The sequence below is a fragment of the Budorcas taxicolor genome, chromosome 5 (genome assembly GCF_023091745.1).
Source record: "Budorcas taxicolor isolate Tak-1 chromosome 5, Takin1.1, whole genome shotgun sequence".
Classification (NCBI taxonomy): Eukaryota; Metazoa; Chordata; class Mammalia; order Artiodactyla; family Bovidae; genus Budorcas; species Budorcas taxicolor.
This window is the reverse complement of record NC_068914.1, coordinates 155814367-155836284: the sequence shown is the minus strand read 5'-3', so window position 1 is coordinate 155836284 and position 21918 is coordinate 155814367. Positions and strand designations below refer to the sequence as shown.

Here is a 21918-nt window from a genome sequence, read left to right as displayed (position 1 = left end):
ACAAATTTATGGTTAAAAGTTTTCTGGGTAGTTTTGGGAATTTCATGGAAAGACAGACCAATTAGTTTGACAATTTTCTGTTTGGCCAGAGGCTGTGGTAAGCTATAAAAATACAGTGGGAAAAGAATGTGGGGCCTGGGACATAATCCCATGTATGCTACCAACTCATAAAGCTGCTTGACTTCTTCATGCCTTGGGTTCCTGCTTTATAAAAATACAGGCACAGACAATTGACCCAAGGCTCCTTTCTACTAGAAAATCATGCAATTTCGCAAAGGCAGAATGCTAAGACCAGGACTTGTGCTGTACAGCTGTTTTCAAGCAAGCCACACACGAACCATGACTGTATGTGTGCTGGTCCATCCGCATGCACTCTCTGGACACGCGGACACTGTGACCTTGGTCCACACAGGTCGAGCTTACCTGTTCTGATAACTGTAGTAAGTGGCATCACGAGGAATTGTGCATAACTGTTTGCCATAGCAACAGAGTGTCTGTGGAGAGAACTCCAACTGCAAGAGAAACCATTCAATGAGTATGGTTTGAAGGGCAAGCTAAAATATTTACACTGGCAAATCAGAAAGAGAACGTAAGCCTTAGTCCTCATTATGTCTCTCACGATGGGCAGTTTCAGTTTCCAAGACAGTTCACCAAACTAAAACTACACTAGTTTACTGCTGTATTATTCCACCACTCTGAGGTAAGCTTAATAGTTGTTACTTCTCCACCAGTTGCCAAAGAACTGAAGAGGGCAGGAGCAGCCCAGTGTGAATTGGCATGCACAGGGAAACTAGCACATGCCAGGCACAGTGCCCCACAGGCAAATACGACCAAGTTCCTAATTCAAGATGAACTTAAAAACCTGATGATCCAAGGATTCAAACTGGTCAAGTTTTCACTGTAATTCTTATCTGTGCAAAAATTTCCTACCTTTCTGCCACAACAGTATCCAAGGCTTTGCATGACAGGGTCAATTTCTTGTTCAAAGACCTCAGACAGCTTGGAGCAGTATTTGTACACCCGTGATGTTTTCCGATTATATAACCAAGCATTGTTGAACATGAGCCAAATGTCATCCACATACTGCCAGGGCTCCTGATACTGTCCAGTGTCTAACTTCCTCTTGATGGTAGAAAGATCCATAGGGCTCTTCACAATATCAAAGTAATCCTAGAAGGACAAGTGACACCAAACAACATTACCAAAAACCTCAGTATATTCAAGGTCCACAGCATAACCATTCAAAATTTTCTAGGTAATGCTGAATCTTTGATGTGTCTGAATGTCCAAATAAATGACTGATGCCCATCACATCTTTATTATTTAAAGTATATGTCTGTCTATTTGGCTGCATCGGGTCTTAGCTGTGGCATGCGGGAGCTGTCCTCGTGGCACACAGGCTCCCGAGTTGTATCGTGTGGGCTCTGGAGCACTCAGGCCTGGTTGCGCCACAGCATGTGGGATTTTAGTTCCCCAACCAGGGACTGAACCCAAATCCCCTGCACTCAAGGTTGATTCTTAAGTCACTGGACCACCAGGGAAGTCCCCCAACACTTCCTTAAATCATCAGTCTATAGACATATTAAGCACACAGGGGCAGAGAGAACAACTATTCTCGACTTTCTGGTTGTTGTTCAGCTGCTCGGTTGTATCTGACTCTTTGCGACCCCATGGATTGCAGCACGCGAGGCTCTTCTGTCCTTCACTATCTCCTGGAGTTTGCTCAAACTCATATCCATTGAGTCAGTGATGCGATCTAACCATCCCATCTTCAGTCGCCCTGTTCTCCTTTTGCCTTCAGTCCCAGACTTTCTAGTAGCAAGCTAATGGTCTATCGGAGCGATTTCAGACACTTTATTATCATATGTGTGTGATCAACTTAAAGACCAAGAAGTCAAAGACCCTTAGCATTTTAGTACTAGATGGGGCCTACAGATGAAACAAAGACCATCTATAAAAACAGAGGGGAAAAAAAACAAAAGATTCCAACAGATCTTTATCCCTTGAAGCACTCCAATGCCTTATCCAACACCACTTAAAATCCTCAAATGAAACTTGCCAGTAGTTTGGTGTATAAAGGCAACTTTAAAAGCAGATGAAGCTAATTTGGGTCTATCTTTTCTATCATGAAACTACTGCTGCTCAACTGATAAAAATAAAGCATATGAGCCAGCAACCCCATTTTTAGATATATACCCAAGAGAAATAAAAAGACACACACACAAATTTGTACGTAAACATTTACAGGCATGCTATCTTCAACAGCCAAAAAGTATAAAAAACCCAAATAACTACTGACTAATGAGTGGGTAAAGAGAATGTATGTATATCCGTACAAATAACGGTGGGTCATAAGAAAGAATGAAGTACTGATTTGTGCTACAATATGGACAAATTTTGAAAACATTACGTTAAATGAAAAGAACCCTGTCACCAAGAACCGCATACTACAAGACTCCATTTGATGAAACGTCCAGAACAGACTGAAGGCAGACCAAAAGCTGGTTGGGAATAGGGGGGCTGTGGGCAAAAATGGAAGTGACTGCTTATGGACAGTTTCTTTTTTGGGATGATGAAAAATGATCCAAAACTGACTGTGGTGATAGTCGTACAATTCTGTTAATACAAAAACCCATTAAATTGTACACTTAAATGGGTGGTTTGTATAATATGTGAATTCTATCTTTAAAAAGCTGTTAACAAATTGTAAGAGAAATAAGAAGTACCACCCACATACTTACAGGGATTCCTAGAAGCTGAGGGTCCACAGGCTGACGAAAGGGAAGGGATTCCGGATCCTGTCGGTAAAGTGCCTCCAATGTTGGCATTAGTGCCTGCCGTAACTCTTCAGGTTTGAAAACTGAAGAAGAGCATATTAGAAATTAGTTACCAATTAAGAGAAAGAGGGGAAAAAGTTCAAGTCGAAACTATATAATATATATCTCAAGAGCCAGAAAACACTAAATTCCTTACGTGGTCCCCATGAAAGATCACTATGGGTGTTTCTATTTTCTGGTTCAGACAGATCCTTTAAAACACCCTGTCTAGGCATCTTTAAATACCCTTCATGATTTAGTTAAATTTCTTAGTCAGAAACCCACTTAGTCTTGACCAAGTAGCAAGAGAATCCTAAGTGCTCCAAAAATTTATGAAAAGACTTTTGTCAGCATGTTCCAAACGATACGATGGGCAGGGGATGCTGTCAAGCAAGAAGAGAAAGCAGCCCCCTCTTCACAATATCAGCGTATAACAAGTCAGAAATTAGACCTGGTATTGTCTTATCACCAAAGGAATCAGAACCACTGAAGGCCAAGAGTCCTTCGTTAAAATGTTTGATGTTTCAGAGCTTCAGCAGTAGACATATTTACTGTTTCAATGGCAAATGTTAGTTTTAATTCTAAAAAAAAAAAAAAACTAAATTGTTATCACCAGAACGATGTACTCAGTTATCAAATTATGCTCAAATGTGTTCTCAGTATGTTTCCCAAAAGTGAGGAAGATTTGCTGGTGTGTGCCAAATGGAATTACGCTCCGTTTAAGCAGCTGGCCATTCAGGGTCCATCACTCTGAGCAGAGGCTTATTTCTTCTATTTACAAATTAATTTCATCTTCAAGATGGTATATCTGTCAGTACCTTGAGTATTTTTTTCACCACATGGTGGGGGCTGCCATGAAAAATTCAAACAAATAGATGGGAGAAGCCTGTCTCATATTAATATTTTGCTGTGTTCAAAATAAACAGAATTTGAGCAAATTTGTGAGATTAGCTGTTTTAAATATAAATTCCTAATAGTAAGACTGGGTGTGTTGCAGCCTACATCAAAATCACATCTCCATATATAAAACTTTATTTTTATTTATTTTTTAGCAGGATCTTAGTTCCCCACAAGGGATCGAACCCCACCTCTCCTGCAGTAGAAGTATGGGGTCCTGACAGTAGACCACCAAGAAGTCCCAACAACCTTATTTTCAAGTAACTTTTTAGCCCCATCATTTTAAGGTACATTGTATTCATGGAACACTTTCATAGATATCGTCTCAGGAGCTAGCAGATCCCCTCTAAGGTAGGTCCTACTACCTGTGACACTGAAGGGGTCACTAGAGCCGTAAGAAGTTCTAGTCCTAAACTAGCTAGTAAACTAACTTCCGTGGGACCTGTTAAGCACTCTCTGCTTAGGCATGCTTGCTTGCCTCGTTACCATTCAGCAGCATGGTTCAGCCTGCCTGGACTAAGTGAGCTGGGTTAAGTTACTGGACCTTGCTGAGCCTCAGTTTTCCCGCCTGTGAAACAGGGGTCAGGGACCTCACAGAGGGGCTGTGAGGTTCTCAGATGAGACAAGGCAGCTTGTGGTACAGTGCCTGGTGCGTAGCAGTTAACAAAGAAAACAAAGATTATTATTACTACTGTTATTTCCTGCATTTTGATCCAGAGTATTATTTAATAATTTTTGTCTCTGAAAGAATTCTGAGAAGTTGTTTGCCACCCAGTGACTGCTGGAAACAAATACACTTAAAGGAAAGAAAACTCCTTCTCCAACATTAGTAATAATGAAGACCAGGCCCAGGGCACCAGGCTTAATGAAATCGCATGAAAGTTCAATTCCAAGGCCCAAGAAGCCCAATCTCACTCTACAGAAGTCTTTAGTTTTCCCTCTGCCTCCACGAACCCAGAGCCTAAGAAACTTACTCTTCTTCTTTGACTGTCCCGGGGCTGGAGATGACTGGGTTGCTGAAGTACTTGGCTGGTCTTCTTCCTCTTTCGTCTCAGTTTTTAATTCAGTGCCTCGCTCTTCGCTTTCTGCAGGTTCTACTTTACAGTCTTCGGCTTTAGGCTAGAAGGCATGGTAGGAATTTTTGGTATTCCAAAGACATGTAACTGAGTAGCAGTACCATCATTATCTTATTTACTCTCCCCTGTGGATGGAGCTCAAGACCCTTTCTCATATGGAAATCAGTAAAATGAGACCTAATTATCAGAGTCCTTTCCTGTAACATGTTCCTAACCCCAAAAGGCAGTAACTGCCCTCCTCTCACCTCTGGAATATCCTCCGGCTGAGTATCTGCTGGTTCTGGTGCCTCCACTTCCATTTTAGGCTCTATTTTTACTTCCTGTGAAGGCTGCTTCTCAGGAATGGTCTGAGAATTCACTTCCGTGCTACTAGTAGATGGAGGGTTTGATACCTGCCCTTCGATGCTGACAGCTGGCTGGGAAAGCTGGGTAGAAATGGGCAGGGCAGAGAAAAAAAAAAGTCTATTACAAAACCAGAATTTAGGCTATATGACAAGATGGCAGAATAACCACCTATTTCTAAGCTAGTGTCATTACACCCATTTATGGTGTTTTGGGGCTAGTAAAAAACTCGCCTGCAATGCAGGAGATGCAGGAAACATATTCGATCCCTGGGTTGGGAAGATGCCCTAGAGGAGGAGCGCATAGCAACCCACTCCAGTATTCTCGCCTGGAGAATCCCCGTGGACAGGGGAGCCTGGTGGGCTACTGTCCATAGGGTCGCAGAGAGTCAGACACGGCTGCAGTGATCTAGCACGCATGTGCACGCATGGCGCTTTCACTTACTCTGCCTAGTTGGCCCCCCGAAGTAAATTTTGCTTAAGAAAAGGAGACTGAGGACTAACAAATATCGGCCGGCTTGTTGTAGACACAAGAGTCAGCCACTGTTTCTCCAGTAACATTCTGGGACAGCGCCTGGGAGGGAGGCTTCAGAAAGGGCTGCCTCAGAGGAACTCATGTTTATAGAAAAATGGAAAGAAAATAAGAAGGACTGATGGGCAATCTTTTAGTTTTAACTTCTGCTTAGGAAAAGTTTCATATGTACAAGTTGGGAGAATATAATAAATTCCCACAATGAGCAGCTCTTTTGAGTCATCACATTCTAATGGATAACTAACAACCTCTATTCTTCCTAAGTCTTCCAATAACATACTTCTTAATGGGAAGTTAGTATTTTCAGAATCTATCCTATGTATAATACAGATGCCTTTTTGCATCCTGCCTTTTCTTACATATCAGAGGCTAAGATGAACCAGTCACACATGAACAATGTATTAAGAAGTAGCGATGACTCCCAGCACTTCTCAGTTTGCCAACAGGACAGAGAACTATCAGTGATCATGTAGGAAGTTTCAACAGTGGCACGCAGAGTTCTGTTAATAAGGATGTAACTGGTGGACATCTGGATCTCTGCTACACAGGTAACAAATCCTTCGCAAGGAGTGTTTCAGGCCCTTATGAAACACCTTCTCATGAATTTTCTAACTTTGGCTAGTACCATAGACATTCATAAATCAATGATTTTGTTCATCTGCTCTTGAGAACAGCAGTTCAGGCTGTTTGAAAAGATTCTTTAAGTATCTGTAAAATTCATGTGTAGTATTAAACGTCTGGTCGCTCTTCTCCCCTTACATGCTTTCAAGCCTCTGAATACAACGTGACCACGGTCAACGTAAGATCTAAAGAAAATCTTTGAGGTCCTTCTATGTGAGGTGTGACAGCAAAAGTCCGTGAACATAAGAGGTTCCAGTCTGAGGAGGCGACAGTGAGAGAAGAATGGCAGAGAACAGGCATGGCACAGGGACGCTCCCCCGAGGTCCAGTGATAGGGACTCGGCGCTCTCACTGCCATGGGGCCAGGGTGGACGCCTGCTCAGGGAACTAAGGTCCTGCAAGCTCACCACCCCCACCCACCTCCCACGAAACAAAAAAAGAAACCGCACTGAAGTAGTGTAAAACTACAGTACAGCTGACATGGTTCTGCCCAAAGCCCAGACTCTGCTTACTGGAGTTGCCGGCTGCGGAGGCAGCAGGGGTGCAGTCGGGGTGGGCACAGAGGCTGCTGTGCTTTGCTGGGACAGAGGCTGCTGCTGCGCCTGGTCGACTGAGGGAGCAGTAGGAAGCGAAGGCTGCACTTGGGGAGGAAGCTGCGTTGGCGGCGGCGTAGGAGTCTGTCTTGGAGGCGGATGGAGAACCTGGGACTGTGGGCCAGGTGGCATGGCTGGAGGCGTAGGAACAGGGGCTGGGATTGCTGTTGCTGGTGGCTGCTGAGCCCCTATGCTAGGGGGAGTGTGGTGAGGGGTGGGGGTGCGACTAGGTACGGGTGAGGGTGAGTTCTGATGCAGAGCTGGTTGAGGGAGAGGGGGACAGTGAATGTGGCTCCCTTGAGACCCGGGAGGCATTATAGGAGAGTTCACAGGACAGGAAGAACTGGACATCTGTGCCTGTTAAAAGGAAAAACATAACAAGATGCGATTCAGAACAGAATCAAAGAAGTATTTACATAGGCAGGCTATATACATTTAACAGAAATCAACAATGAATGCCTCCATTTCAAAATGTGTCAAAACCCCTATTACTGGGGGCCTGTCTTTGGGAAATCCAACCAGTACAGTACTCAGTTAAGTGGATGTCTCGGGCTGTGGGGGCACAGGACAGGTGAACCTATTTGTTTTCTAGCCGTCCAATGCTCTCTTCAGCCAAAGTTCTCTCTTGTGCTTCATAGCGCTCAGTAAGATACCATTTTTAAAGAGTTCACTGTTTTAAAAACTGGCCAAAATGGTTTCTTTAAAATCTAATCTCTTTCTTACTTGGGATTCCCTGGTGGCTCAGTTGGTAAAGAATCCACCTGCAATCCAGGAGACCCAGGTTCAGTCCCTGGGTGGGAAAGATTCCCTGGATAAGGTGATGGCAACCCACTCCAGTATTCTTGGCTGGAAAATCCCAGACAGAGAAACCTGGTGGGATATAGTCCATGGGGTCACAAAGAATTGGACACAACTGAGCAAATAAACCACAATCACTTTTTTCTTACTTATTAACAAGGAATACCACTGCTGCATCACACAGTCATCACTTCATGTTCAGAATACTATGTCTATAACTATTTTAATTAAAAGCTTAATTTTGCTGCCCTTCTCTGTAAAAACCTACATCAAGAGAAGCTTTAAGAACTGCACAAATTTAGAACAACCATCTGTGAGACATACTTGAGACACTGGTGCTTGACCGCCAGACGGAGCCAAAGGCATATTTGTTACATTCATTCCCTGTGTTGAGAATTGAGTCTGAGGAAGAAACTGGCTCTGGCTGGAAGGCTGCTGCATGCGAGGCCCGTAGCCCATAGGCTGTACACACACACACAAAACAAAACAAAACACAGAGCACCAAGTTGCTTCATTTTAGTTATTCTGCTAAGGCTGGAACCACCAATTAATTGCTCTGGCCCTGCTATGGGAGGGTGGAGAAGAAAAAGAAGAAAGTGGCATGAGATCAGCAGACACTCATGCCAAGGTAACAGAGAACAGCCTCACTACTTAACCTAAAGCCCACTCTAAGGAAGTTACACACACGCATCTAGACCGGGGTACAGAGGTAACAGTCTTTATACACTGCCTATTTTATAAGTGAGAAGAGCAAATCAGTTTCATGAGGTTTTTGCTTATGTAGGTATTATTAAAGCACAAGCTGTAAGACTCCACAGTGAGTAATTATGGATACCAAAGGCCCAAAACTTCATAATCTAAGAAAGGCATTTGTCTCATAGATTAAAATGAAAAATAAAACCCCTCATTAAACACAGCAGCTCAGAGGCGAGACAACTCCAAAAAGGCCCAATGACTGACAGTACTAACTCTGGGAGGTAGGCTAAGGGCTGGGGGCCAACATGGAAAGGTGGATGACAGGTTTAGAATCTGCGTAAGGAGCAATGAGATGCTCAGAGTCCCTCTTCTCCACTTGAGAACCAGACAACTGCCCCTCCACCATCCTTGACAGCTTCCTCCCTGGGCAGGCTCTGTGTTTGGGGAAGATAGGCATTACGGAAGAGAGAGGACTCTGCCAAAGTGTGCAGACTACTCAACACTGAGTGAGACTCTAGGCAGTGCTGGCTGGGTGCTGTTACAAGCTTTCTAGTACTGTGACTAGATATGAACAGTATTTGGAAGCAAATCTTTCTTTTAGTGTTTATATAAATTATAATCCAGAGAGTTCTTAACTGTACAGGATCCTATATACTTTAGACACATGCTTTTCCCAATTAAAGCTGTAAACAGCTTTCATGCTATCATATAAGTTCTGAAATTACCACTTATGAAGCATTCCAATTCACAGATGTACCATAATTTAACCATAATGAATCCCTTAATGTACATTCAGGCTATGGCCATTTTCTAAAACACATTATATAATATACCACCCTTAATATGAATTTTCTTCAAATGATATCCTTTCAGTATCTCAGGAATTATTTCTATAGGATAAATTTCTAAAAACAACAAATATAGGTAAAAAGAGATAAGTGAAAATTAAGGACTTTAGTATTCACTGCCTAATTGTGGTATATGGTTTAGTTTTAATCATTTAATCAGGTCTGTGTTAAGGGCTAAATACAACAAAATTCTACGCAAAACAAAAAAACCCAAAAACAAAAGCATTAAGAACTAATTGCATATAGTTAGCTGTTTAAGCAAGTGTTAGAATTTGTTGTCTCAGAGAAAAGAAACTTTAAAAAGGTCAAGTAAAGGCCAAAAAGATGACCCAGAAGTCAGACTTACCGGGTTAAGTGTTCCAGTTTGAGTTAACTGTACATGGTGCTGAAGAGGAGAGGTTTGCCGGGGTCCGATAGGGGGCTGAGGCATATTCATCTGGCCAAATTGATTCAAACCTGTAATCAGTACAAAATACTAAATCTGAACACCATGTGACTGGAGAATAAGAGAGCTCTTTACAATTCTATGTCATTTTATCAGGACAACTAAAGGAACCTGCTTCCAACTGTGAAAGAATCTCTGTTTCATTCCAAACAGCTACAGAAAGGCATTGTTAATTAATGTATGGTCTCAACCAAATTTGGATGGCATAAATCTCATCTTGGCTAGTTGTTTTTAAATGAATGCTTGATCGTTTGTATCTTTTGCTCCTAGACCTGCCAGCCAATCTGCTCTTCACCCTTCCTCCCTCCCTGGGCTCCTAGTCTCAAAGGCTTTCTGATTTCTCAAGTAGACAATCGTAATACCTGCTGCTGAGTGGCAGCAGGAATCAAGGTGACAATTTTAAGCTTGGACTACACTAGGAATTCTGCTAAAAAACAAAAACCTTACCAGGCTGTGGAGTTACCCGAGGCATCATCTGGTTTGGCACATTGCCACGGATCATAGACGGATCAGGGAGAGGGCCATCTAAAGCAGAACAGAGAAATGGTTAGAAACGCACCTTTCAGCCAGCTGTTCCCGTTTAAGTAAGAGTAGCAACTTACAGAATTCAGTCTATCAAAAGAATAAAGGTTTGAACTAGAGAGGAATCTGAAGAAAATGCTTTTCTGCAATACAAGAAAATATCTCGAAATGATTTTAGTCCATTTCTTTATGAATCAGGGTGCTTTTGGTGTTGATAGGAAATAATGTAAGATCTTATATTTAAAAAGACTAACATCGGAGAAGGCAATGGCACCCCATTCCAGTACTCTTGCCTGGAAGAATCCCATGGACAGAGGGCCTGGTGGGCTGCAGTCCATGGGGTCGCCAAGAGTTGGAAACGACTGAGCGACTTCACTTTCACTTTTCACTTCCATGCACTGGAGAGGGAAATGGCAACCCACTCCATTGTTCTTGCCTGGAGAATCCCAGGGACGGAGGAGCCTGGTAGGCTGCTGTCTATGGGGTTGCACAGAGTCGGATACGACTGAAGCAACTTAGCAGCAGCAGTATTTAATATGCTGTCATTTGATTAAGCTTGATTATTTCACTGGTAAAAAGAATATCTCTATAGACAAGAGCCACGGATTTTGTCCAGTGACCAATTTTGATTGTGTACCCCCCAATAATGTGTTTTGATGTATACATGTCCACTGTGAACACTGACTTTAAATAATATACATATTATATTGCACTATATATCATGTACCTCTTAAATACAAAAATAGAAATAATTAAGAATGATTAAAATCTATATAGTCTAAAATCACTTTTTATGAAAGGTGGTTTGCTTCGTTTCCCTGGTTTGCTCATTAGTTATGTTTATGGTTAAAAAAAAAATTTTGGATTCTTCTACAATTGATTTCTGTGTATGGGATAAGAGAGGGATTTCATTCTATAAACATGAACTTAGGGCTACTCAGTTCCACTAATATTTGTTCCTGCCTACACTAGAACCTGGAGAAGGCAATGGAACCCCACTCCAGTACTCCTGCCTGGAAAATCCCAGGAGCCTGGTAGGCTGCAGTCCATGAGGTCGCTAAGAGTCGCACACGACTGAGCGACTTCACTTTTACTTTTCACTTTCATGCATTGGAGGAGGAAATGGCAACCCACTCCAGTATTCTTGCCTGGAGAATCCTAGGGACAGGGGAGCCTGGTGGAGCTGCCGTCTATGGGGTCGCACAGAGTTGGACACAACTGAAACGACTTAGCAGCAGCACACTAGAACCACTGTTTGTATTTTAAAATAAAGACTACAATTTAATACCTGACAAACTTTAAACTTGGCTCAAATTTCTAAAGAAGTCAAGTAAATTGTACCACATTCAAATATCTCAAACTTAGCCACTTGTCTCTATGTTGTAGTTACTGCTCTAATTCAAACTATCAGCACTGAAGCAGCGTCCTCAACTCTAGTCTTAACTTTGTTTCTGAACAATCATTTTACCTATCTACTCAGGAAAAAAAAAAAAACCACCCAAACCCACACACCTGCAATTTTCCCTTGCTAGTGGGGCTTCAGTGCATGTTGCTCTCTCTGCCAAAAATGCTGTTCCCAATTCTTTTCACCATCATGGTCCAATGAGAAAATGCATCCAGCACACCACAGTTAACACATGAGGCTGCTGAAAGCTCTCCACCTGACTCCTTCAAGACCTGTGGGGTGTGAATTTCTCAGCCCATTCACCATCCACCAATGGCCTAAGAGTTGGTACCTGCTGGCTCAGTTGGCACTACTTATAGGTAGCCAGCTTTTCCTGACTCAAAAAACACCAGTTTCCCCATCATAGCCGTTCACACATCATTTAAACAGTTCTTAGCCTATGAACATACTGGGTCAAGAAGAAAGTGTGACAAGGTAAGTAATCTGATACTGTTTAGGATGTATCGAAGCCAGTGAGGTGCTTGCCTGCTGAGTCTACATCAATTGGCTGCCTACCACATGCAAGTCAGTAAAAACCCATGGGCTATCAGTTCCTAGGTGTCACTATGTGGCACTAAAAATGAAGCCATATTGTTAAGACAAGTAGCAAGTCTAGGAATCTTCAATATACTGTTTACTGTTTTCACTAGAGAACGAACCAAGTTCTTTGAAAAGGCAATAGTCATTTGAAAGCTCTAGAATAGTAACATAAGCTAATGCAAATTAGTGAATTTGGTTAGAAACCATTTTATTTCAGCTTCTCCTAAAAATACATAAAAAGCACTTACTAGAAGTCATTCCTGGTTGTGGCTGCCCCATGTTGGGCCCTGTGCTCATAACTGGCACCATGCTTGCAGCACTTGGTAGCATGTTCTGCTTCTGTAGTCTAGTCCTTCGCTTTTCTTCCAGTTCCTTCTGAATCTTATAGATCTTCTCAGCTAGCAGGTGGTAGTATTCCGCCTTTTTGAATTTTGTTAAGTAGAGATGAGGAAAAATGATGAACTACCATCAGGTAACAGAAAAAAATGAACTAAGAGCAAATATTTGCTTCATTTAAAAAAGGCAGAAATGAAAAGGGAAAGGAAGCATTCTAATCTACTTTCTTAGATCATTCCAAATATGAGCTCACATTTAAAATGATCAGTAAAAAATTGCTATATAATGATCCACATAGTAAGGCATGACTTCTCAAAGTACAATTCCCAACATGTGCAAAAGAATATGCTACTTCTTAAAGAAGTGCGAATTTAAAGAAAGTTCAACTGATACAAAAATACTACTTGAGATGAAGATACTAAGCAGCTGATTCACCACCATATTCCAGTGAAAATAGCACAGAGCATGGTAACAGCTCAACCACTGTTTAGCTGCCAGAAGGACAACCCAGATAAAGTGCCACATGAGTGCGCTGTATTAAGAGGAAAAATGTAAGATTCTTGACATACACTTTAAGAAAACTGTTTTGTTATCGCAACTCCACAGTGCATTACAGGACAGAAAGGCTAAAGGGTGTCTTCTGAGGTATAGTGTTCTGTGTACGTGCAACAAAGGGGAACAAAAATAAACAACCAGAAGAGGTGCACTTTTGCTTTAAATAGAAAAAACAGATGCTCACTCGATTGTTTGCCGATTCATACATGTCCCCTTCCACTTTCCGGGCATATGCAACTAGGTTTTCCATCCGTCTGTCTTTTAAAGCAGCAGGATCCGGAGTGGGAAATATGGCTTGAACACTAGGAATATAAAATCCTACCACTATTATATCACGTCAGCTTTTTTTTTCTCATCATAGAAACACACAGTATTTTAAATAGTTTCCTGGTTAGTATTTTCTCATTTTTATACAATGAATACTTTGGGTAAAATTTTAAAATAAGGCTTGAGATGTGTTCAAATATAAATTACTGACCAAAAGAAATATCTGTCTGTATTAATCAAATCAAAGGGTTTTCCTGATCAGAATATAAGAAATAACTCCATAGAAATACTCTCTGGTCCCTATTACCCTAATGTAGGGGAAAAAAACCACACCTGTGCTATCTGCATAAAGGGAAGTGAGAAAACCTGACCTCTCCTATAGCATCATGTAGCAAAAGCCTTAAGATTCTTCTACTCTCGTACTCAGCTTAGTAAAATAAAACCTAATAATCTCTACAAAATCTTAAAAGATCAAAAACTTGAAGTGAAGGGAGCAAAAATGCAAAGAAAATTCTGCTAAATTCAATGTCTTTTACTCTCTAGCAATTTCCCAAAATGCTTGGCACTAACTTTCCTGAAGGCTGACAAATGTGATTTTAGCTACGAATTTTATCATCTGGACAACTCATGGTCAGCTGTGTGTTACACCTGAAGGAACCAGGTGGAGAAGAAATAAATGGAAATCCGAGTTAGTAAAAAGTTCTCAAGCATAAATTATTAACATCAAGTCAGATGATCAATCCCAAATACCCTATTGTTTCTATTAAGTTTCTAAACAATTTGATCACAAGGTAAGTTTGTTTTGGTTATTCCTTATTAATTCATTGTATTAAAAATAATCTCAGTTTTCTCTTTGTGTCAAATTCCATTTCTGGTGCTATCATTTGAGAATTCCTAAATGAAGCTCAAGTATAACTGATGAGCTAATGTAACATAAAAATAAACTAAGAAGATAAGACAGACTACCTGGTTTTAAGATAATAAAAACAACTGGATGAAGTGGAGATCCCTCTGCTCTATTTTTAGGGTATTGGGTATATTACATTTTACCATTCTATATGCCTTACGCCTCTTTCAACCAACAAGACAGTGTTTGTGAGGCAGTGTGCCTGGCATACATTAACTTCACAAAAAACAGTGCACAGGTATTTCACAAGTAATTGCTATGTATACATTAGAAGACCAGAAGACCACAGAGGCCACCCAAATAGATTCAATTTGTCAAGATAATAAAAATTTTACCAAGGATAACAGAAGGCTGTGTTGCCACTACTATTCTAATGATCTAAGTTAAAACCTAGTTTTTCTTTTAAAATATGAGCTTTATAAAGGAAATGATTATTAAAATGAATAATCTTTAATATATATTGATTATTGTCACTAGACAGAATCCTTACACATGGTTAAAAGCTAAAAGACACCTAAGAAATGATGGAGAAAAAGTTGAGAAGCAGAGAATAGGAAGCAGGAAAGCCACAGGAGAAGTATCAGCAGCAACCAGGCTATAGAAAAATCAGTAATTTCTCGTGTTTAAGTGCCTGGCAGATTGACCTTGTAACTCCTTATGAATAAGACATGCCAACAAGCTTACAGTTTGTGGACAAGATGATTTCGAAGATCCTGAGTAATATCTTCATGCCATTGCTTCCGAATTCCAGTACTGGATGGTTGAGCTGCTGTTGGCATAGGACCCAGAGAGGCCACACTGCCATTGTCACTCATCATTGGGCTTTAAAGAGGAGTGAAACAGTTTTAGCAAAGAAAGGTAGGAGAAAGAGGCTCTCATTTAAGTAGAGCTAACAGTGATGACTGCAATAGGGCCAATACACTATGACAGGTCTATTTACACATAAATCTGGGGGAAATGGTATGTATGTATTTGTATTTGTGAGGGGAAACAAAACACGCAACATTTCACTGTGTGGAGGGGTGGCTGATAGCTTATGTTTAAAAGACACAAGATATCTTGTGTTAGAAGATTAAGCCATCATTTTGACACAGCTTACCCAGGAATCCACTGGGCAATGGACTAATTGCTAGCATTGGGATAAAGCAAACTTGCTTTTTAAGTAGCTGCATTTGTTAACTTCCTATTGTATTTGTAAAGGTGTCAGTTACTCCAAATAATTGATATAATTTCTAAAGAGGTTATACAGAGCCTAAAGAAAACACAACATTTGTTATCATTCATCAAGGATATTATCAAATCAAGTAAACTTAAAAAGCTCAAATATGGAGCTCTAACAAGTGTCTGAAATCTGACAAAGGGCACAAGCCAAGATTAAAACTTACTTTTGAGAATTTATGGCTGAATGCAACATCGAGTCAGAAAGAAGATTCGACGGTTGAACCCCTACACCTCCATTTACTCCCATAGGACTAGCACCTACGTCAAAACAAAAGGCAAGAGACGGTATTTTAAATACCAAAAAATGGTAACAAAAACAAAAATTAAGGATAAAAAGAAAGGAAGAGGGAAAACTATGAAAGTACTAGAATAAAACATTACAAGAATTTTTTGTCCTTTCAAAAGACCCAAAACAGAAGTTTTAAGGATATTTAGAAATGTAAAAGTAATTAGTAATAAGTAAAATAATCACCATAAACCAAGTCAAGAGACAGATGACAAATCTGGGGGGGGAAATGATAATATATGATAATTACTTGCAATATAATCAGCAACACATATATAAAGGCTACTACACAAAGTACCTTTATAGCATAATAAGAAAAACACGAACAAGAGGAAAAGAATTTACATTAAAAAAGAAATACAATAGCTTAAAAAATATACATGAAAAACATATAATTTTTTTTTCATGTATGAAATTCCAAAAACTTTTTTTTGGGGGGGCCACTGGGCTTGTGGAATTTCAGTGGCTTGTTGGGGACCTTAGTTCCCTGAACCAGGGGTTGAACCTGTGCCTCCTGCAGCTGAAGCATGGAGTCCTAATCACTATACCATCAGGGAATTCCTATGAATTCCCTTAAAGTTTGACAATATAAAATGTTGAGAAAAGTTTGGGAAAAGAAGCATTTACTATGAAACTTCATAGGTGTGTAAACTGATCCACTCTTGGGAAAGCTATCTGGTAACTGTTAAACAAATGAAAAAAAAAATGTACACACATTTGCACCAACTTAGATTTCCACTTGCTATTCCATCTTACAGTTATACTCACATATGTGTGGATAAAGATAAGAGTGATACAATGGAGTATTACTCAGCCATTAGAAAGAATACATTTGAATCAGTTTTGATGAGATGCATGAAACTGGAGCCAATTATACAGAGTGAAGTAAGCCAGAAAGAAAAACACCAATACAGTATACTAACACATATATATGTAATTTAGAAAGATGGCAATGACGACCCTGTAAGACAGCAAAAAAGACACAGATGTGTATAACGAACTTTTGGACTCAAGAGGGAGAGGGAGAGGGTGGGATGATTTGGGAGAATGGTATTGTAACATGTATACTATCATATAAGAACCGAATCGCCAGTCTATGTCCGACGCAGGATACAGCATGCTTGGGGCTGGTGCACGGGGATGACCCAGAGAGATGTCATGGGGAGGGAGGTGGGAGGGGGGGTTCATGTTTGGGAACGCATGTACACCCGTGATGGATTCACGTCAATGTATGGCAAAATCAATACAGTATTGTAAAGTAAAATAAAGTAAAAATAAAAATTTAAAAAAAAAAAAGAAAAAAAAAAGATAAGAGTGATGGTGTCAAAAGGAGCAAAAAACTAGAACTTCAATTGTTTAGGGAACCGAACTTAAAACATGCACATATTTTCATAAGCACCATCTATATAAGAACATAGGCAACCTAAGGATGATGATCCCCAGGGAGGGGAACGAAAGACAGTATTTGCATTACACATTTTAAATTGACTACTCCTTCAAACTGGCTTGGATAGCTCTGTGTATTCCTATTACTTGTTTAATTAATGATTTAATGAATATTACTTCCTTAAAACAAAGAAAACCATCAATGGCAGTATTTATACTAAACCAGATTTTCATGTGGTTAAAATTTTTTGATTAACCATTTTATTAATATATCCTTCAAGATATTTAGTTAAAAATAAGAAAACAAAACCCCTCCCTAAAATGCAAATAATTGACTGGATTTCTCAACAGTGTCTAATAAAAATCCTACTGCCTTCTTTCATCACACTTCCCAAATGGTTAGGCAGAACTCTCCTAACAGCATCAAGGCAGGCTCTGAAATGCTGTTGCAGGTAGTGGCTTATCTGTCACTATGAAATATTCATTTTTAAGAGAATTACACATCCTTAACACAGATTTGTTTCACTGGTGGCAACAGTAATGAAGGTAAAGAAAAAAGTGATTATACTATTACCGATTTGCTTATTTTACTGCCTTCTGATGGCATACAAAAAAAAGATACCGACAATCCCTCCAAAGTATCCAGGTTCATTTAATCTTTGGCATTGATTGCAAGTAATGGCTCAATCTAACTTGAGAAAGACACCTTTACACAGATTTGTATTTAAGACCCTAAGAGTGAGCATTCACTTGAGATACAAAAATGTAGGAATAAAAACACGACTGGCACTGACAGAGTAAGTCAGAAAGAAAAAAAAATGACCAGAAGAAAAATTCAAAGCACCTAGTAATCAAGAAGAAAACACATAATATTTTAAGCCCTAGGGAGAATCTTAAGCCTTAGGAGAACCTACATTTTTTTCTAAGTCCCGACAAAACCTTTATACATTAAGTGAATCCAACAGTAATCAGAAGATTAAGAATGTGGTTAAACAGGGTCATGGGGGCCTTACAGTAAAAAGTTCTAATGCAGAGTTCCAGGAGTGGCTCCCTCCTGGCCCTCTCTGCTACAGAATTTGTATTACCTGAAATATGCAGTAGAGATCCTGCTGTTTTGTCTATTTGTTCACTTACCTGCTCATCCACACTAGAGATGTCTCAAAAGTAGGGACAACCAATTACTGAGCCCCTGCGCCACAACTACTGAGCTCGCAAGCCTGTGCTTTGTGACAAAGAGAAGTCACTGCAAGAAGCCTGCCCACCACAACGAAGAGTAGCCCCTACTTGCTGCAACTAAAGGAAATCTACATACAGCAATGAAGACCGAGTGCAACGCCCCCACCCCCAAAACAGTAGAAGAGATCAAAATTTAAAAAAAGACTCAGAAAGGTAAAAGAAATCCAACTGCAAATAAATTAAACTCCTCTCTCAATAACTCTTTAACAGGTTAGCATTCCTTGCTATAAGAGAGTGTATACTTTAAGTTAAAAATAATAAAAATCAACAAGATTTATATTTTTATGAGTAGTGTGCCCAACTCTGCTTTCTCATTTAGAATCAAACAATAATGTGCAAAAACTAAAGCCTATTGCACCTATCAATAGAATAGCAAAAATGAGTTTCACAGAAAAAAGCATGGTAGATTACTTCAAATCAGACTGCTGTCTAGTTACAGAGAACTTCATCACCAAGAATGATTTTAGAGTAAGAAGCAAAATATTAAGTCATGGGCTTACCAAAACTGCTTTATAGATGTTTAACTGCTTGACAGTAAAGAGATAGTCTTAGGGCCAATCTCTTTCCCCATATAATTATAGAATAAAAACCACCCTCAAATTAGGGTATAAGAACACAACTCGCTCTTCCCTTCCCTCTGTTCTATAATAGAGAGAGGTTAGGCAAACAAGTATATCTGATAAACTATTTCAAAGGCAAATCACTCCAGCTATCAGATACACTGAAATCTATATAAACATAATCAAACACCTCAAACCAAAAGAAAACTTCCAGCCCAAACACAACCATTTCTTTCTATACTTTAAAATATCAAAAAACTTGGAAACTTAAATGTCCACCTGTAACAAGACTGTTCTATACAACAAAATACTATAGAAGCATCAAAAAGGATACATTAGGTACAGAAACAGAAAGATGTTCACACTGTATTAAGAAACAGTCTGTTAAAACTCATGGGATCCCATTCCTAGAAACAGAAACTAATATATGTACAACAAGATTAAGAAGGATATACATCAATAGCTGTTGCCTCTGGTATATGGATTACAAGGTGATTTTTACACTATAATCTTTTAAAAGTTATTTCAAAAACTTATTCACATAACAACAACAAAAAAGATGGGGAGATGGGGGAGCAAACAGAGACGGAGTAAAAGAGACATACGCATACACGTAGACTAAAATGAACCAAGGAGCTACCCTTGCATGTTACACGGCAATCACACACACAGCTGGTGTCACCTCTGTCATGACGAGGAGGACACAGACTTACTCATGTTGCTCATGGGCCGCATCCCTTGGGGAGACTGCCCAGACTGCTGGTTCTGCGGATTCTTCGCTTGCACCTGGGGCTGGGTCGGCATCTGATTTACTTGATAGGGCAGTCCAAGGGCTGCATAGGCTCTTTCTATAGAGCTGGGATCAATCTGACTGACAGTGCTTAGGCTGGGAGTGGACTGCTGACCCACCCCTAGAGAGCTAGTATTGCCAAGTCCAGCTGGTGTTCCAGTCAAAATTGCTAGGGAAAACAGAAGAGAGAGTATTACAACATTAAAGATGCTGAGACAGGAAATACTATCATGTCTGAGTTTTAAACACAAAAATACTGTTGTGTGATTATTAAATATATGCACCTTGTTTCCCATTATTTCCTTAAATTTCTAAGCATAGAACTGATTGGTCAAAGGGCATCACTGGCATGAAAAACTTTTGATCCAAAATACCCGAAAGCCTCCCCACAAGCTGTATCAATGTTCCCACCAAGAATACACGACAGCCTGACAGGAAAGAAATGGTATTTTATTTTATTACTTAATTTAATAGGGAACTTTTGGGTATTTCCTCCTTCTAGTGAACTATTTCCTAGTCCTAATTCTCTACTAGGATATCTATGATTTATTTACTAATTTATGGAATTGCATTCCTTTTAAAAATATGCTATATGCAGTTCCAAATTTATCTTTCAATCCTAAATGCTACCTTTCAATCCTAAATCCTAAATTTAGGATTTAAATTTTTAAATCCTAAATGAGACGTGCTGGCTGCACTTTCTACTTTTGATACTTTTTTTTCTCTAAGAAAAGCTCATCACTCCCAGGCTTCTAAAAATAACCTCAAACTTTTCTTTAACATTAATTTCAAATTATCTAAATATTAGGATCACAGGTAGAGAAGAAGAATCTGCCCAATGTCAAAGCAATGATCTTTCTGGATCTTATTTTAAGTAATAAATACTTCAGTTCTAACCTTATCATCATGAAGTCTGTGATAAGTGGAAATAATCTAGGATGGCAGCACTGGCAGTCACAGCAACTTCATACAATCAAGAAGCACATTAAATCTCACCTAACTGCACTGGTGAAGAGTCTAAGAATACTTTGATATAAGTTTCCAAAGATTTCATCACTTACACTGTTGATTTCTCTTATCTCCAGCATTTTTAAGGGGTAGACACACAGGACAATCATGCCTTGTACAATTCTTCCAGTGTGAAATGATTTGTCGAGAAGATGCACAGTGTGCCACTAATAAGAAAAATGATTTTTTACATTAGTATTAGCTAACTTAGCAACCATATAATGAGTGCTACAAATGTTATTAATGCATCTTCCTAACACCCCCTAAAGGGTAATTATTAATCCTTGTATTTTATAGTTGAGAAAATAGGCAAAAATTGGTTAAGTAATTTGAACGAAGTCACACAGCACCCAAAGTGGCATTCAAATTCAAGCAGTCTGATTTCCAGAGCCTCTATTTTTGACCACAACACTGTGTGAGAAAAACAGATTTAAAAAATAGATTTCTCTTTAAAAAATAAAAGGGTACAGGGCTTCCCTGGCGGCTCAGTGGATAGGAATCTGCCTGCCAATGCAAGGGTACCCTGGTCCAGGAAGACTCCACACGCTACAGAGCAACTAAGCCTGTGGGCCACAACTTCTGAGCCCTCGAGCTCGAGGCCCCGAGAGCTGCAACTGGTGAAGCCTGAGCTCCTAGACCCTGTGCTCTGCAACAAGAGAAGCCGCCACCAGGAGGAGCCCCCGCGGCCTGCATGCAGCAATGAAGAGCCAGGGCAGCCTTCCCCCCAAAAAAGGTACAAACGAACTTATTTACAAAACAGAAACAGAATCAGAGGTGTAAAAAAAACTTCTAGTTACTGGGCAGGGGAGGTGGAAAAATTGGGAGATTGGGAAGGACATATATATACTACTATACTCTATAAAACAGGTAACTAGTAAGAATCTACTATCTAGCACAGGAAACTTTACTCAATACTTGACTTACATGCGAAAAGAATAGAGAGTGGATATATGAATATGTATAATATTCACTTTGCTGTACAGCAGAAACAGACACACATCGTAAAGCAACTACGCGCCAATAAAAAATACAGATTCCTAATGGCTCTATAATTATATTAAGATGGGTAATATTCTTTTTAGTGTTTGCCTACATGACAGCAAACTCTCAATATTTAAAGCTATGCTGGGGCAAATAAAAGTTCCTTGCAAAAGAGAAGTCTCTAAAACTTCCTCTACTACCACATCTCTAGATACTC

The 21918-nt window shown here is 39.9% G+C and overlaps 1 protein-coding gene across 1 annotated transcript in view; it reads right to left on the bottom strand.

The window, feature by feature from the left end:
• The window catches only part of EP300 (E1A binding protein p300), a 65571-nt gene that overhangs the window by 16717 nt on the left and 26936 nt on the right, over positions 1-21918 (bottom strand). The window contains exons 5-19 of the mRNA XM_052639740.1: positions 20774-20887; positions 19636-19881; positions 15619-15712; positions 14918-15055; positions 13244-13361; positions 12417-12588; positions 10110-10187; positions 9564-9673; positions 7998-8135; positions 6795-7232; positions 5035-5214; positions 4688-4832; positions 2742-2860; positions 931-1170; positions 424-512 (exon numbers count right to left, since the gene is read on the bottom strand). Of these exons, the coding sequence (XP_052495700.1) occupies positions 424-512; positions 931-1170; positions 2742-2860; positions 4688-4832; positions 5035-5214; positions 6795-7232; positions 7998-8135; positions 9564-9673; positions 10110-10187; positions 12417-12588; positions 13244-13361; positions 14918-15055; positions 15619-15712; positions 19636-19881; positions 20774-20887 (2419 nt within the window). The remainder of the gene's footprint in view (positions 1-423; positions 513-930; positions 1171-2741; positions 2861-4687; positions 4833-5034; positions 5215-6794; positions 7233-7997; positions 8136-9563; positions 9674-10109; positions 10188-12416; positions 12589-13243; positions 13362-14917; positions 15056-15618; positions 15713-19635; positions 19882-20773; positions 20888-21918) is intronic.